This window comes from Esox lucius, chromosome 18, assembly GCF_011004845.1.
Source record: "Esox lucius isolate fEsoLuc1 chromosome 18, fEsoLuc1.pri, whole genome shotgun sequence".
Taxonomy (NCBI): domain Eukaryota; kingdom Metazoa; phylum Chordata; class Actinopteri; order Esociformes; family Esocidae; genus Esox; species Esox lucius.
The window spans coordinates 22,470,418-22,488,924 of record NC_047586.1 but is presented as its reverse complement, the minus strand read 5'-3'; the positions used below and the strand labels follow the sequence as shown (position 1 = coordinate 22,488,924).

Below are 18,507 nucleotides of genomic sequence, written 5' to 3'. Positions count from 1 at the left end.
TAAGAATTGAGCAATTGCTAGCGAGACTAAAGAGGAACATTTCACAGCCAAATCATTTCATGGCACAACAACTCTAGTTTTTCTTTCATTCTTGAATAACATTGATACAATAACTATCAATAAAGGCGATGATAACTGACTTTTTCGTCAAGTGAAGAGAGGAGAATTGTGGAAACCCATCCTATTTTACTGCCCAAGGGGTTGTGATTGAGCCTACATTACCCTAAAAAAGCATGCACAGATGCAGACTTAAAAAAAACACCAGAAATATTTGGAATATAACTGTAAACTGTTTATTTTAGGATTGCTATAACATAGCAGCTGAAGGTTGTAGCCAGCAAAGTTTTTGTCTATTCTGAACAAATCCCAATACATAATTTGTTTCGACTGTGAAAAGGCTCGAACATGGGTCCTCTTGCTTGGCAGTCCGCGTCTCTAACCACAACACTATTTAACAAGGGGGAGTCAGTCAGTCAGTCACTCAGTAAGAGACATTCGCTCTTCTTGGCCGGCTCCGCTTACACGGTCCAGTAAAAATGTACTTCACCTGCCAGAGCCTGTCTAGATGGATTTAAATGTAAAACAAATATTCTATCAATTTAACAAGGTTTAAAGCAAATATTTGTGTTCAAGCAATGTTTTCATCAGGATATTGTCTTTGAAAACTGAACTGTTTAGCATGGTCAAATAAAAAAGAAACCCTAGAATAGAGATCATAGAAAAGAACCTAAGTATCATGGTAATATCACATTACAAAGTCCCTTTGAATTTTTTGCCATAGCAAATGCACTTACTAACTGTAGTGAAGTTAGTGCAAGTTAGTCTAACTGCCCCAGAGTAGTGGACATGAGCAAGTCTCTGTACTGTGATGCTTTTTCTCCGGCAAACAAAACCTATTCCTCTCGCACTCTCCCCTTCTATTACAATGATAATCATCTCCCACTCCTTCCTCCTCACCCACTCTGAACCTCTCATTCCTTCCTCTATCAGTCTCTACAACTGTCACCCATTGACCACAGTTCTCACCCATAACGAGTCGGGTATGGGAGACAAAAACCAAAACTGATGAAACAGTAAATATCTAGACCACGTATAACATTTCAAACGCTTACACAGGCACACTTTTTAAAGCTCTTGTTATTAGCTTGGATCCCTGTTCTGGGTAAATAAACCAACATTGGCGTGGGAGGTTAGGTAGAACCAATCATTGACAGTCTTGTATTAACTTGACGCAACTTCTCTACAATCTTAAACCTCTTAGGGGAGTCGGTTGGGCCAAAGAACAGAGGATTGTTACAGCCTCTCATCTCCTGCTCCGTCCTACCAGCTTAAGCACCTCCTTATTCATTCCCCATCTACCTAATGCTGGCCAGGACCCAAACCAGTCATTCACGTCTCCATTCAGAAAGCGGGATTTGGCTAAATGACTAAACTAACGATAACCTTCGAAGCTACTGTCATTATGACCAATCATACCCAGTCCCTTACCTTGGCAGTTCAGAACGCAAGCTAACGTTAGATAGGGTACAATTCTATTCTCTGAGTTGTGCTCGCGCAAGTCATTGTATCGTCTCCTGCGATGAAGTCTAAAGGACAGTGTGTCAGGGATTCGGTCCCCATTACTACTGAGGAGACAACTCGTGGTTAGGCGAATGTCCTCAAAAATGTTTTTAATCGGCAAGAATTCAAACACCCCTGTCCATAATGTGCTGATAATATCAATTTTCTAAGGGCATTTTAGGCATAGGCCCATTACACTTCGAATGTTGACGCAGCACATGGGGAAATTAGTGAACAACATGAACCCTAGTTGGTTGGTCTTGGTGGTGAGGCCTAGGGCTGGGCAATAAGACGATAACATTATCTACCAACGGCCTATGACAAAAGTTCTGTTTAGACTAACGCAGCTGTGGTGCCACTTTACAGCGCCATGAACAACTCTTAGCATAAAATGACAAAAATCCTATTCTCTTAGTTATTTGCCATAGACTTCATGTTCAAAACAGATGTGGTGAACTAATGCATGAGAACAATGTACATTAATTGCACAAAGATGTTCAAAATGTATAGGCGTAATTTATCTACCTTTATATTTGTCTACCTTTCCACGCGGGATTATGTAGTTCTGTTACTTGACTCTACAGTACATTCTATATAATGCTGAAAGCAAATGAACTGAAGTGGTATATTCTCAAGATATTAGCATTTCTCTGTTCTATTTATGTTTTTATTCTAGTATTTTAATATTTTTCTTTTTCTTTGTAAAGCACAATGAATTGCTTCTATAATATGAATTGTGCTATATAAATAAACTTGCTTGCTGCTTGCTAACACCTTCATGTTCACTTTTCTGGTTTGAGAACACTTCGGAGTGGCGTTACAAAATTGCCGGCTGTACTAAACATGCATTCATACAGACTGCATGTTGCACAGATGCAAGACTTTTCTGGTGACATTTGCCAAGAGTGTGAAGCAACTAATTTCTTCTCCACCCTTCACCAGAGAGTGGCAAACTCAACAGGATGGAGGGCTTTCAGATGCAGGTGGAGGTTTGAAGTCTATGAATCCTTGACCGTTATACACTTCTTGCATATTCTGCAGGTGACTTGCCTTTGGTCAGCTGTCTCAACTCACCTATTATCATTCAACTGCCATGTAGGCAAGGATGCATTTATATTTGTTTTATTTACTAACTCAGCAATCGTCTTTAATATTTTATTATAAGGGAAAAGCAATCTGTGACAGGGAGTGAAACTAATGGACAGACTTGGAAAAAGACAGCTCCTGCACTAATTAAGGTCAAGCCTTATCCGTAGTAGACAACGTAACTGTATCATGGCTTCTGTTAGAAAGAAATGAAAAGCTGCCAGCCAAATTGAGCAATAGAAAAAAAAATTACTTGCCAAATATAATTGTCTAATTGTTATGGACATATTGGCTGACATTTGAAAACAATTACATATTATATTTTCATTAGTTCACAGCGCTGTCCGGTACATTTCTCAAATGTCAGAGAAAATAAAAGTCGGCCACTCAAATTGTCTGCTGAAATCTTCCCAACGGAAACCCTGAACTGTATGTTTGTAACATAACCCACTGACTTTTAAACAGAAAAGTGTGTAGATGGGGCCAAAAACCATTTAAATATTGTGATTAAAAACAGAAGATTGTGATGAATTCTTTAAATCATTTTACAGCACGAATAATGACATCATAAACATGTGGATTACCTCACTGTTGTGCCCTCTCAGGTTGAAGTTGACCCTCTGTGGGGTCGTTCGGTCTCTTCTGCAGTGGCTGGATGTGAACGTCACCCCGACAACCCCTCTACCGTTCCCCGTGGCCAGCCAGCCTTCCTCATAGTAGCGCCGCCGGCACACAGGCTTCTCCTTCTCGCTCTTGGGTACCCGGCCCTTCCAGGAAAGGCAGAGGATGTTGGAGTCGCTGCACAGGACAGGGCCATGCTCCACTGCTGCGTACATGCCTGCCGACCCACCGCCACTGGTTTCACCAGGAGAATCCGGTGGCGTCCTGCAACCTTTTGGAGAGAGTGGTCGGTCCAGCTACAAGCCTTTTTGCTCTGCTGCAGCGAAACTTGTGCTGGCGCCGCAGAACAGATGGTGGACGCACTGCATAGTATTTTACGTTTCAGTAGTCTCTCAGGTTGTTCCTATAGGTTTATATGAAAATATCAAAAGTGGAAAGCTCAAGTTCTTGCGTGGCTGATAAGCTGTTGATCACCAAATGTTCCATATAACATGGCTGGCCAGTGGTGATTTTGCATAAACGAAAAAGGCACGAGATCAGGTAATTTTGATCGTTTAAATCAGTTAGTCCTGCGATAGTGAATCCATGTGTATTCACTTTGACCATCGAGCAAATCCAATATTAAAGTATTAGCCTATACATTGCGTTCTATAAATGTTATCCACGTGCAAAAAATGTCCGGTTAACATGAGGTGTACTTAGAGTTACGTCACCAATCATGAGAAAATAAGAGGGAAAAACATGGCTAAAACACAGGAACAAGTTGGCAGCTCAAAGTCAAAAATAACAAAGCCACTCCGACCACTCAACCAAACAATACGTACAAAAAATAAATATATACTTTGTTGCATTGGGTCTTAAAAATGACAACTGTTGAGTGCATGAGACAAAAAGTCTAATTTTCTATCATGCAGGCAGCCAAGATAAATTTCACAACCTCGGCTGCTTCATTATAGTGCAAACAATTATTATTTTCCAATTAGGTGTCATCATAATGAACAACTGTTCTCGATGCAATGACTGGTAGCACAAGGAGGGAATCCTCGCATCAGCTGTGAACCCTAAACCACGGGAGCGCTGCTTCGCCCGGTGACGTCATTGCGTCACCCAGCTTGCCTTCCCAACAACGTCTGGGACCCCATCAAAGAAATCTGTGAAAAAGGAAAGGGGGGAAATTATTTCATAGGGTGTCTCAAAGAGTGATAGATTCAAAAAATTATAAGGAAGAAAAGGATTGGTTGTTGCTTTACTAATGAGAAACGTTCTCAGTAGTAGCATGTCTGACAAAACATTTCAATATTTACAAAACGTCCAGAGTCTTGAAATAGGGCCCATTTCCGTCCTCATACATACATACATACATACATATATATACACACACACGTACACATTCACATATATACACACACACACACACACACACACACACACACACACACACACACACACACACCTAAAGGATTATTAGGAACACCTGTTCAATTTCTCATTAATGCAATTATCTAATCAACCAATCACATGGCAGTTGCTTCAATGCATTTAGGGGTGTGGTCCTGGTCAAGACAATCTCCTGAACTCCAAACTGAATGTCAGAATGGGAAAGAAAGGTGATTTAAGCAATTTTGAGCGTGGCTTGGTTGTTGGTGCCAGACGGGCCGGTCTGAGTATTTCACAATCTGCTCAGTTACTGGGATTTCCACGCACAACCATTTCTAAGGTTTACAAAGAATGGTGTGAAAAGGGAAAAACATCCAGAATGTGGGCGAAAATGCATTGTGTCCTGTGGGCAAAAATGCCTTGTTGATGCTAGAGGTCAGAGGAGAATGGGCCGACTGATTCAAGCTGATAGAAGAGCAACTTTGACTCAAATAACCACTCGTTATTACCTTGTTACCACTGTGCAGGCTGGTGGTGGTGGTGTAATGGTGTGGGGGATGTTTTCTTGGCACACTTTAGGCCCATTAGAGCCAATTGGGCATCCTTTAAATGCCACGGCCTACCTGAGCATTGTTTCTGACCATGTCCATCCCTTTATGACCACCATGTACCCATCCTCTGATGGCTACTCCCAGCAGGATAATGCACCATGTTACAAAGCTCGAATCATTTCAAATTGGTTTCTTGAACATGACAATGTGTTCACTGTACTGAAATGGCCCCCACAGTCACCAGATCTCAACCCAATAGAGCATCTTTGGGATGTGGTGGAACGGGAGCTTCGTGCCCTGGATGTGCATCACACAAATCTCCATCAACTGCAAGATGCTATCCTATCAATATGGGCCAACATTTCTAAAGAATGCTTTCAGCAACTTGTTGAATCAATGCCACGTAGAATTAAGGCAGTTCTGAAGGCGAAAGGGGGTCAAACACAGTATTAGTATGGTGTTCCTAATAATCCTTTTGGTGAGTGTATACACACACACACACGGTATACTGAAACGTTGGTATTTTTTTGATACTAAAAATACCCAAAACGTTCACTAGTTCCGTCAATATAATGTCATCTGTATAATGTCAGTGTAAACTAAAATCAGTGTAAACTAAACCAGCTTCAAACTGATATAAAAACATTTTCACCACATTTGTAATAGGGAAGCAACAATATCGGTCGATTTCAAGCAATACTGCAATAATGATCGCTTTAAATTTGGCCAATTAAAACCAAATTTGCTTTTGTCTGAATAGGTGTCTAATATGCTCTAGTAATTTTTTTTAATAATTAATTATTTGTCAAGGCATGCATCTTACTGTTATTATTCTGTTATATGAATTTCAGCTATCAGTAAAGGCCAACAATTTTCTTATCGATGCATTGTACTTGTACAACGAGTCCCTACATTTCACAGTTTTCATGTCATCTGGGCGTGTTTTCAAAAAATTTGGCTAGTTCCAATTTTAATATGTGCTGCAGATGGCGCCTCAATCTGACACTCCAATGGCATTGGCAATAAAATGTTCATGTTTTATCAATTGTGAGATATTTTTCATTGCAGATGTGTAAAAACAAAATGATGCCCAAGACACCTGTCTAAAGACTAATTAATTCTGTGTTAGTAGAAAAAACGCAGGAGAATGCTAGGCCTACTGACCTGGATATTTCATTTTCATATTCCACATTTTTTTAAATCTAAATAGACTAGCTGCTATACATGCTATAACTCTGCTGGAGCCCCAGCATTTTATTGAATATTTTTTTAAAGGCACTGCTTGGCAATGCAAACAATGCCCATCTCACAACAATTCCCTACAGATTAACAATGCTGTTGGCAGCCAATATGATCAATTCTATAAATGTATTAATGAAAATGTCTAATTTTGGGGTTATTGGATGCCTGAGCACTGCGCCAACAGAAGTGACAACATTTTCCTATTCACCTAGTCTAACTTGAAATATTGTGGAAGATACTGACTACTGTTAATAATGTTAAATGTTTTTAGAAGACAAGCAGCCGTGGACCAGATCAAATATGAATACAGCACTGTGAGTACATCGCAAAATGTATGACAAAAATACAACAAAAAAATTTCACCAAAAGAAATTCTGTTTCGTGATCTTGACCAGAATCGCTGAGATTACCATTCCTATAATTATTTCGCCCGCAGAAATAAAAATGTAAAGACCAGCCTAAAATCGCGTGTGTTAATGACAGAAAGAGACGAAACAGTGTGCGTGGGCGAATGGCCACAAAGACCGCAACGCAAAAGAATGGACAACAAAACAATAAACCTAGGTAAACAGTCTTAGGCAGTGATGTCTGAGTCAAATTATTTGAGCAAAAAGGCAGTGCCAGAGGACGGTTCCGTTGTTTGGCAAACCTATTGTTGTCCATCCCGTTCGGTTAAACGTTACAAATACTATATCGTCAGTGTTTCAATATAATAACATAGTCTGATTTTAACCAGTGCTATCTACTGCGTTTAATGTCAGCTTCCATAATGAAGTTGGTGAACCAGCATATACGGCCGGGATATTTTAATTACTAGCAATAATTTAATACTTCGGTCTTTTAGTAAACAGTCCAACAATTCCTATTTGGGCTGCAGAGCCCAGTCAGTGCCGAGTTGCCGTTAGCTAGAGTAACGGGCTAAATAACAGTGACCAAAATACATGTACACCCTTCCATTCTGCTGCAGAATTCATTATTGCCCGGTAGGTAGCTAGCTTGGTAGCAATTTAGCAGCCTATTCACTACAGGGGCTAACTTAATTATTAATTACCTACTAAACCACTGACAAAAATACCAGTAGCCAATATCCCTCTTTCATCTGGGCATTTAATAAATAGCATAACTAGCTAGCTGGCTGGCTAACGGGAACCTGACTATCGAGTGCTAACTTTACTAGCTAGTCGCTATACTACTGCAGCTAGTGTAGTAGTGGCCAGAGATGGCTAGCTAGTAGTTAGCTGCCTATTAGTCGTTTTGTTTTCGAAATACTCTTATTTGTGACTAAATACAATAACAGTGAAAGAGTATAAATCGTTGTCAATATTTCAACGTCATATGAGACCTAACTTCCACTTCAGCGAAAAAATCTCAATTGATGTACAATGATTAACTGGTTTACTTTACCTCCCTCTCGTCTTTCTCTTGTTGCTGGCCCGACGTCTAAAAAGCTAGCCACAATAGTGTGTATTCCTAGCCTCTTCTTGTTTCGCTTTCAAAATATAAGTCCCTAAATTTAAAATAATGGTAATTGATACCATCGACTAGTGCCCTCCACTTATGTTGTCACCCTTGGTAAATATTAGGAAAACGGGATGTGAAAAAGAATCTCCTTGCTGTTTATCCTCTTGGTCTTTCATTTAAAATATTTACAAAAATCGAACCTTCAATTCAAGTAAAATAATAGAAAAAAATAACAATATATAATAAATATTTTTCTCCATATTATTTTGTAAGGAGAGTGGGAATGAGCCTACTAATTTACACTACACTCAAATAATAAAACTAAATGGGTTTACGCACATTTTAGCATACTGACTCTTTTTATAGGTCTTTAAATAGCTAGCCATAATAATGATGTGGCCCATTATGTGTATTAGACATACATATTAGACCGTACAGCTTACTCTAACGATTTTAGCTTCATGACACTATAGCGTATCAGTTTAGTGACACTCACAATATACAACTGTAAAGAGTTTGAAGAAATATTAGCGTGCTAGCTGTTTTTATAAGTATTTGTGGATTTTGGAAATATGGATTTTGCCCATATGAGTGATGGACATATATTTTGGACTGTATGCTCAGTACTCAGTGTAAATTAGTTTGTAAATGCAATTTAATGCTATAACAACGGACTTTATTTTGTATGCGACACTAACAGAATCCACTATTGTGGCTCACGGCTTTTGTGGCAGGATTCTTATATATTTACTGGCACTGACTGACAGTACAGAGATTCTGTGGACCTATGCTCTGTATTGTATCACGTGATAGTCACTTTATCGGACCGCTGTATTTTTTTTATGTATATTAAAACCACTGTGCACATTATTGGACACCAATATGATTATAATATTATGATCGAAATGTCTAAATTGAGAAATATAATATACAAATATATATTTTATTGTCAGACCGTAAAAAAATTATGATTATGTTTGGAACATTTTGTACTGTAATACCATTTCCCTTTTAAAATAGCCAATGTAGGAACTGGAAGACAATGGCCACTGTACGTAAATTTCACTTTTCCAAAGTTCTTCTGAAATTCTCTTCCTGTACCAACGGTGGCAGTCTTTCACTGCTGGCAAGTTCAGTCTATCATTGAGGAAGAAACCTGCTCCACCCCATCTCTCGATGCAACATGGCGGTCCCCATGATACTTGGTCGGAATATTCACTCGTTTGCAAGAATAGTCTTGGGTGCCTCACAATCGGTATAATATTTACGATACGTGACACAAAATACAGTATTTACGTCCGTTATATTGTGATTATTTTAATTAATTAAATTTCCTAAGAAACTAATACGTTTCTCCGACAAATTATGTATGCTTCTTATTTGCTAACCTAGTGGTACTGTTGCTGTTTTCCTATCGTTTTTAAGCTAAAAATTACCAGTCCTTGCTACAGTACAGTTTAGATGTTGTCTTTTAAATGTCGTTGCTGCTTCATTAGAAAATGTTTTGTGAATTAAGTCATGTTTTTTTTCTGGTTTACAGTACTGTATAATTTACTGACTTTAGATGACATTTTTACCAATTTGACCTTTTTCCCCAGGGATCTATTGGATTGAACACTTGCAGGAATCGTGGGATATATACAACATTGCGGTATGTGCTAGCTAGCTGTAATATTTGTTAAAATCAGACTTAACTATTTGTCACTCCTATAGTTAACTAATGAAAACACTTTTTTAATCTTCTACATTCTTTTTTTAAAGCCCTTTCAGGTTGACTTTATCAGCTTGCCTCCACACTGGAACTGTTGTTTCTTCTCAACCGTCTAGTACTGTGAGTCCTATCTTTTCAATTTTTCTTTTAGAGAATCCCTCCCCTCTTCCATCAGTATGTCAAAAGCCTTCATGCTGATCTGACAGCATCACTCAGCTTCTTTGTCAAGTCACGTCTTGCCAGGGAGAAGGACAGCAAACTGCTGATTGAGAGTCTTACTCCTTTAACCCCCAGTCCACATAACTTTAACTTTATCTCCTAAATTACACTTTTCTCCTTCCCATCCAGGTGACTGTCACAGAGGAGCCAGACACGCTCTACCAGAAGGTGTCTGTGCTGGTCAAGGGTCATGACAAGGCAGTCCTGGACAGCTATGAATTCTTTGCCACCCTTACTGCCAAAGAGCTAGGAGTGACACTGGGCAAAGTGTGAGTTGACCAATAGAGGTTTATATGCTGTCACAGTGATTAAATGTTCCAATCTCTTTTCATTACCCTCTGTAAACTAACTGAATGATTTTACAACAAATTAAAGGGGAACATTCATATAACCCTAACCCCCATTTTCAGTTATGTCCAAAAATATTGGGACCTTTGTTTTATTTTTAAAATGCACATTTCGTCCAGAAAAGTGTTAAAATATAAACGTCCTTTGGTATTCACATATGTACAGTATTTCTTTGGTTTGCAGTTTAACAAACCAAAAATCTCACTTTACTAAATCTTTATCCCACAAATAAATCCTAAAATGGAAAATATTATTGGCACCTTATAAAATTAATTAGAAATAAGTCGATTTCAAGTGATTTTCTTTTACTTTAAATTTGATTGGTGAGGTGCAAGTGCCTGCAATATGAAAATCAGTAATCCATCCAGTTTGAAAAGAGAAAAAGACTAATTCTCTTTGCTGAATTATATGTAAAAAAATATACTAATCATATGCAAGGAATATGGGGCCAAAACTGTGTGACTTTGACAACTTTATTACATATTTAACTAACACCCCTATAGGTTAACTAATGAAAAACATATTTTTAACCTTCTCTATTATTCTTCAAATCCTATAATGTTGACTTCAGCAGCTGGTAAGACTCATTCTCCTGTTCATTGTCACTGTGTGTACCACACTGAACATGGAGAAAAGAAAGAAATACAAATAATGATCTGAAGAGGTGAGACACAAGTTTGGAGGCAAGCATGGACAATCTCAAGGCTACAACTCGATCTCCAGAGACTTTGATGTTCCTCATTCCATAGTACATAATTTTATCATGCTGATTAAGGCCCATGCCACTGGAGCCAACTAACCTGGATGTGGCCACAAGAGTACTTGATGGAAGATAGCATCAAAGGATTTTTCAAATAGTGAAGAAAGTATTTAGATCACCTGCCGCAGATTCGAGCTGACGTTCAGACAAAAGGTCAGCAGTTTCAACATGCACCATCTGTTACAATCTCAATGAAAGTTGTCTTTCAATTTGCACAGAAACACTTCAACATGCCACCGTCTCCTGTGGACAGATGAGGCCAAATTAGATCGGTTTGGTGAAGCACACCATGTCTATGTTTACAGAAAAGAAAACAAAGCCTTCCAAGAAAAGTCAAACATGGGGGAGGTTCAGTGATGTTCTGAGGTAGCGTTGCTGCCTCTGGTTGCCTTGTACATGTGCATGGCATTATGAATTCAGGAAAATTCCAAGGTATTTTGAAGAGCACTTTCATTAAAAAAAAAAAGGCGTTTTGGAGAGCACATTTTTGGGTGTCAGAAAGCTGGGTCTTCATGGAAGGTCTTGAGTCTTCCAGCAGGACAACGACCCCAAACATACTTAAAAAAGCACCCAGGAATGGTTCAAGACAAAATGCTATACTATTCTGAAGTGCCAGCAATGATTGAAATTGAAATCCCATTGATAACCTGTGGAGAGATCTGAAAACAGCAGTTGGGAGAAGGTTTGCGCTAGAAGATGGGGCCAAACTTTCAAAACATAGTTGCAGGATGTTCATCCATGGCTATAGGAAGTGCTTAATTGCAGTTGTTTTGGCCAATGTTACCAAATATTGAGTCTAAGGTGTCAATAAAGATTCTGACTTAAATGCTAAGCTCATCTTTTTAAAGTTACCTCATCCTGTCTCAGTCATATCAGCAAAGATCCCAGTCAGAATGAGACTCCGGTGCACAGCAGGCTGTTATGAGGGGATTGCACTGACCTGCTCTGGCTGTTTTGATGGGCTAGAATTATCACTCTTCATTCTTATTTTTTTCTTCTAGACCATTGATTTGTTTGCCAGGTGGGATTTTTATGATTTAATATTTTAAATGCCTGGTTATGTGACTGTTGTTCCCTTCAACCCAGAACATAGTGTTTTCACCCATTTTACTTGGGGCAGCATTCTTCCTTGATGATAATGCTAAATGGCATTGTTTTCTCACTGGGTGAACAGGAAGTTCAAATGTCTGTTTATTACATTTCTGCACTAGATTTGAGCCTCCAAAAAACATTGAGCGGCTAACCCTTCTGAAATCCGTCCACATCTTCAACAAACACCGGGTACAATATGAGATGAGGACGCACTATCGCTGCATTGAGGTGAGGCCAACAGACCCTTTTCAGGGTCATGGTTAATTTCAAACTTAGGACATTAATGTTTTTTGTGTTAAAGCTTTTAGCTGACATGCATTTGTGTACAAAAGTTTGCTTACCCTTGTAGAATTGTTAATATATGTATCATTTGTAAAGAAAACATGAGTTAGCAGGCAAAACACATGTCTTTTTTTTCTTAGGGGATTTACATTCAACTGTAGGTCATAACAGAATGGCACAATCATAAAACAAACATTGCAACAAAGAAAAAAATGAACTGACCCCTTTTCAAAAGTCTGCATACCCTTAGTTCTTAATACTTGTATTTGTATATTGCCCCCTTTAGCATCAATGATAGCGTGCAGTCTTTTGTAATAGTTGTCTATGAGGCCCTAAATTCTTGCTGGTGGTATAGCTGCCCATTCGTCTTGGCAAAATGCCACCAGGTCATGCAAAGTTTTTGGTCATCTTGCATGAACCGCACGTTTGAGATCTCCCCAGAGTGGCTCGATGATATTAAGGTCAGGAGACTGTGATGGTCATTCCAGAACCTTCATCTTTTTCTGCTGTAACTACTGGAGGGTCAACTTGGCCCTGTGATTAGGGTCATTGTCATGCTGGAAAGTCCAAGAGCGTCCCATGCCCAGCATTCATGCAGAAGAATGCAAATTGTCTGCCAGTATTTTCTGATAACATGCTTGCATTCATCTTGCCATCAATTTTCACAAGATTCCCGTGCCTTTAAGCTCACACACCCCCAAAACATCAATGAGCCACCACCATGCTTCACAGTGGGGATGGTGTTCAGTTCACTATAGGTCTTGTTGACCCTTCTCCAAACATATCGCTTATGGTTGTGAACATAAAGCTTTATTTTGGTCTCGTCACTCCAAATTACAGTGTGCCGGAGGCTGTGTGGCGCGTCAAGGTGTTCTCGGGCATATTGTAACAGGGCTTTTGCGGCGTTGGCGCAGTAAAGGCTTCTTTCTGGCAACTGGACCATGTAGCTCATTTTTGTTCAAGTATTGTGTTCCTTGAAACAACCACACCGTCTTTTTCTAGAGCAGCCTGTATTTCTCCTGAGGTTACCTGTGGGTTTTTCTTGGTCTACCTGACCTTGGCTTGGTATTAGGAGATCAATGAATTTACAACTTCTTAAGTAATTGAACATTACTGACTGGCATTTGCAAGGCTTATCGTTTTATATCCTTTTCCATCTTTATATAGTTCTATTACCTTGTTACACAGGTCTTTTGACAGTTCTTTTCTGCTCCGCATGGCTCAGTATCTAGTCTGCTCAGTGCATCCACATGAGAGCTAACAGACACATTGACTATTTATAATTTTAAAAGCCACAGGTGTGGGAAATTCATTTGTAATTGTCATTTTCACCTGTGTGTGTCACCTTGTGTTTTTGTAACAAGGCCAAACATTCAAGGGTATGTAATAGGGGTGTGACGGTATGCCTAACCCACGGTACGGTACGTTTTCGTTACAGAGGAAAACAAATTCAAACTGTTATTAAAGATCAGTTCTTAGTTTAATTGGCAAAAGATGCAACACGAACAAGGAACTGTAATAATATGAAACATATAATGCCTGATGGGAGCACAAATAAGAATACCAAAAGATTTTCCTTGAATGAAAATAATTAATAAAATAATTGCTCAATGATTAAAAATCTAAAAAGCCAAAACGATTCACGGGTCCTTTCCAATATTGATCACCACCACTCGCTGTTGCGATCTAGCTGTGTTCTACGTTAGACTCACTAAGTTGGAAAAGTTACAACAAATGCCTACATTAAATACAACATGCGCAATGACTTATTTAATCAGAATAACTGTATACATTATATATTCATATCAATCTGATTTATTGAAATCATTCAACATACGGTAACTTTATTTTGTATTACATTTTTCATGTATTCGGGTTCTTGTGCGAACCGTGAATAGCACCCTGTACAGTACGGTTATGAATACGTGTACGGTTATGAATACGTGTACTGTTATGAATACGTGTACTGTTGCAGCCCTAGTATGTAAACTTTAGATCATGGTCATTTGGGTGATTTCTGTTATTATGATTTTAAAAGGAGCCAAACAACTGTGATAATAAATGGCTTTATATGATCACTATCCTTAAATATATATATATATTTTTTTGCATGATCAGTCATATTTTCAAAATCAATGCCAATATTTCACAATTTCTGCCAAGGTATACAAACTTATGAGCACAACTGTATATATTTGCTGTTAAAAGCTGAATGGAGGTTTACAGCCAAGAAGTGTATAAAACAAGGTCAAAGATAACAGAAGTTTGGACAGCAAAGGCTCTAGTCTTGATGGCTTTGGGAGGGTGCTGAAGGCTTATATTTGCCAAGGTGGGTGATACCAGGGAACAACCATCTGGATGTTGCTGCCTCCTCTCTCTGCTGGACCACCCCTCCACCACCGTTGTGTAGAACCCTCTGGTTCTGCATCTTCTGGCCCTAATATCTCATCACGCATTAATACAGTGTTGGAAGTCCCCTCACCATGAGCGAACGCTGTGCCTGTTTAACCATCAACCTACAAGGGAGCCCTTGGCACATACACATGATGTAGACTAGGATCAATGGACTGCTACAAGGACTCAATGGCATGCGTTAACATCCCCCTTCTTTTTTCTTTACCCAGCTTTGTCATGTGACTGGATCCACTGCACAGGTGTACCTGGAATACATACAGAGGAATCTCCCTGAGGGTGTGGCTATGGAGGTGACCAAGGTAAGATTGGGTTAGGTTTTGTTGTACAACCAAGACAATTATGATGTCAACCAAAATCTTTGTTCTAATATCAACATGAACAAGATCAGTCACCTGCCTGACCCCATTTAGCATTCTTATATACACACATGCGCACACATACTCAAATTTGAAAGTACACAGAACTTACCTCCATATTTCAAATTGATGTCCCTTTTAGACTGCTATGGAGAGGATTCCAGAGCATATCCTAAAACCCATGTGGAAGGACCTGCCTACTGACCCACCTACTGAAGAAAAGCCTAACCAGTAAGAGTCATATAAATAAGCTGCTCTTCTGGTAGCTGGTCCCAACTGCCAATCAAGATGATGGAAACTCCGTAACAAAGAGATGATCCAGACAATGTGCTTGTTGACATTGGCCAGTCTGAGGAAAGTATCGAATGGATGATCAGATCAACTTTTGAACTAATAAGTTTATTTAACAAATCCTCATCTCTGAAACATCCACAAATTGAGTGGACCCACGTTCAGGCCTGTTCTCCAAAACAAGTACCAACTCTGTATCTGAAGGCTTCCTTCACAAAAGCATGAAGTTAAACAGATTATTACAGTTGAGGAGTAGAATTGCTTTCTGAATTATTAGATGGCTTCCTCTTTTGTGTAATGTCCAGATTTCTTTTCTGAGACTATGGGATGTTTATGTATTTTTGTGAATAAAATGAGTATCATGACAATTGTTTAATGTTCTTTAAAGGTTTATTGTTGTATGAAATGTTTTGTTCAGAAATGTTGTAATGTGGGCAAAGATAGGCAATCGCTGAATGACTCAGTTATAACAATTGTTTTCACAACATAAAATTATCTATAAAATACATTCATCAAGAAATGCATTTGTCACATTTCAACTTGTTAAAACACTATAATATTACTGTTGTAACCATGTTTATAGAAGTTCCTATAGATGTAATTCAAGACTAGAGGGATTGGGTTAGATGTAAAATATGCACCTCAAACTTGCTTTCTTTATAGTTGTTGATTGGTTAGAATTGTGTGGATATGTGATCAGTATAGATGACAAACACAATGGTATTTAATTTATATGTTTATTGGAGAATAGGAAATTGACTTTGGTAAATGTTTATATACAGTACACTCTCATCCATATGTATTTAGATGGTAAAGTAACTTCTTTATTTGGTTTTACAATTATGATGGATAAACATTTTTGATATATAATTTGGTATTTAGTACCCATGTACAAAAGTCACATATTCCTTGCACACATGTAATTTAGCAGACACTTGTATCCAACTACTTATGATGAGTGCATACAATTTCTTACTGGGACACAGCTGTCTCATGTGCCAAGCTCTTAACAAATAAGCTACACAGGACATCTACAGAGACGAGATCTACAGAGGCTGTGACATAGAAAACGTGCATTTGTAGTTTTGTTTAGTGCAACTATCTTCTGAGTTAGAATCGATGTTTCCGAACACGTCTACATTCATGTGGATGGTACCAAGATTATGTATACTTGTGATTTAATGGTGAATAGTCTTGAGTGAGAAATTTATAGAGGCAATATAACCCTTCAAAGACAAATATATTATTCTCCCGTTATTGTAAATAGCGGTAATAGTGAGAGGTTAGCGTATTTTTTTAACACTGAATGGCATCTCATCAGTATTAGTCATGATTCATATTTGGGATTGATTTACAAGTGCTAAGAAATACACTTAGTATTTTTAAAAGAAAATCACTCAACATGTAGAAATTTAGTTACTGGAAGAAAAACTAAAAAAATGCCAATACATTCAATTGTGTTTTATGGCTCATGCTTGAAGTCAGTGAATGCAAAGGAATTGAGAAAAACATACAAATTTGACAAGTTTGAGTACATTTGTATGAATACTTTAAATGGAAGGAATTACTAGATATGTTGCATTCACAGTTCACTCACATTCAAGTCAAAATGTAAAATTATACTGTCACCTGAGATTAAATGTTTGATTTCAAATCCAAAGTGCTGGATATGGCTAAATTAAATGTCATTTTTACCGTCCAGATAGAAACCATTGTGAATGCACAGTATGCTCATCACAATGCATTCTGGCTATTGACAGCACTTCTTTTTTTCTGCCCAAATAAAAGGCCAGTGTACCATCATACACTGGTCAAATTCCCTTCCCTACATCTACATGGTCCTTTCACTGCTCTAGTCATCGGACGCTGCCCAGTCCAGTCTTGCCCCTCCCCCTGGATCTAGATGTGTCATGTATGACGATGAGGCTCAGGTATTAAACACATTGAGCCTCTGACTGAGCCAACTTACAATTCGGGGTGTAAGTTGAAGCGTAGTTAATATAATTGCTGCACTCTATTCAATGTGAAATGTCATTTCGGCTACCCATGTGTGTCAGACATCTATATTGCACATTTCAATGCAGTCTTGGTGTGGATTTACCATAGCTGTTTACCTCAACAATGTCTGTATTCATTTATGAAAGGTACTGTATCTTAACACAACACAGCCAATGGGCATTGTTTTTCTTGTTCCAACCTCATGGCCTCACCTGCTTCGACCGAAAGTAGACTGTCCACGCTCTCCGGGCTTCCTCATCACCCCGGCCTGTAAAGGAGAATCTCTAGGGCTCAGGGAGGAAGCAGGGGAGGGATTTGGACACAAGAGGAGTCTCACCTTGGATATGGAGGGTTCGGGTGGAGGAGGACCCATGGGGGAGGAGGAAGGGGGGGGGGGGGTCTTGAGCCTTGGCGTCAGCTGCCTTGGAAGGACTACACCCCCCTTTCTGGAGACAACAGGCAGTTTGTCATCATGACTGTTATAAGCAGCAGATGTGACCGCACAGGAAGACTGGGAGAAAGGTGGCAGAGAAGCACTGGTTCATAGCAAAAGGACAGAGATGGACAGACAGGAAGAGGGAGAGGTGCAACACCCGTCTAGTGTCTTTTTCTTTGTGTAGTGTCTTTTTCTTTTACAAACCATGTAAAAAGTACTTAGCCAGTCTAAATGAAGCTGGATTATGCACTTTGTAGATGCTATACCTCTTTTCACTGAATTTCATGTGACCACAACTTGAAGGGTGCCAGCAAACTGAGAGTTAATGGAAAATTGCTGAAATTAAATAAAGAGTAGTGTGTGTGTGTGTGTGAGGTATTGCAACTTTATATGCAACTACATGCATTGCTACAGACTAGGAGAGAATTTAAGTAATGATAGTCAAGAGAGATAACGGTTTTGCAAACATGTCGTCTATCAAAGATATACATCTGTATTTTATCAAAGATATTCATATGTTGTTTATCAAAGATATACTTATGCTGTTCATCGAAGATAGCAAGCAGTGGGATGTGCCTGTTTCATTCAATCCCTTGTCCTCCCTTGGATCTATGATCCTGAGTAGGTTCTCTAGTGTGAATTTGGCAGAACTCCTACAGGTGATAATGTATTCTCCTTTTAAACAGGCTACCGTTCAGATG

General features: G+C 38.9%; 2 protein-coding genes across 2 annotated transcripts in view; one reads left to right on the top strand and one right to left on the bottom strand.

Moving 5' to 3' along the window:
• Positions 1-7,910, bottom strand: part of tulp4a (TUB like protein 4a) — a 41,266-nt gene extending 33,356 nt beyond the window's left edge. The window contains exons 1-2 of the mRNA XM_010904636.3: positions 7,842-7,910; positions 3,231-4,418 (exon numbers count right to left, since the gene is read on the bottom strand). Coding sequence (XP_010902938.2) covers positions 3,231-3,482 — 252 coding nt within the window. The 5' untranslated portion in view covers positions 3,483-4,418; positions 7,842-7,910. The remainder of the gene's footprint in view (positions 1-3,230; positions 4,419-7,841) is intronic.
• A 1,163-nt stretch (positions 7,911-9,073) lies between these two features.
• Positions 9,074-15,519, top strand: mrps10 (mitochondrial ribosomal protein S10). The gene is given in 7 exon segments (NM_001304230.1): positions 9,074-9,153; positions 9,497-9,549; positions 9,660-9,729; positions 9,958-10,097; positions 12,148-12,256; positions 14,935-15,024; positions 15,224-15,519. Coding segments are annotated over 7 exon segments (627 nt in total). The 5' UTR covers positions 9,074-9,081; the 3' UTR covers positions 15,317-15,519.
• Positions 15,520-18,507: the final 2,988 nt, after the last annotated feature.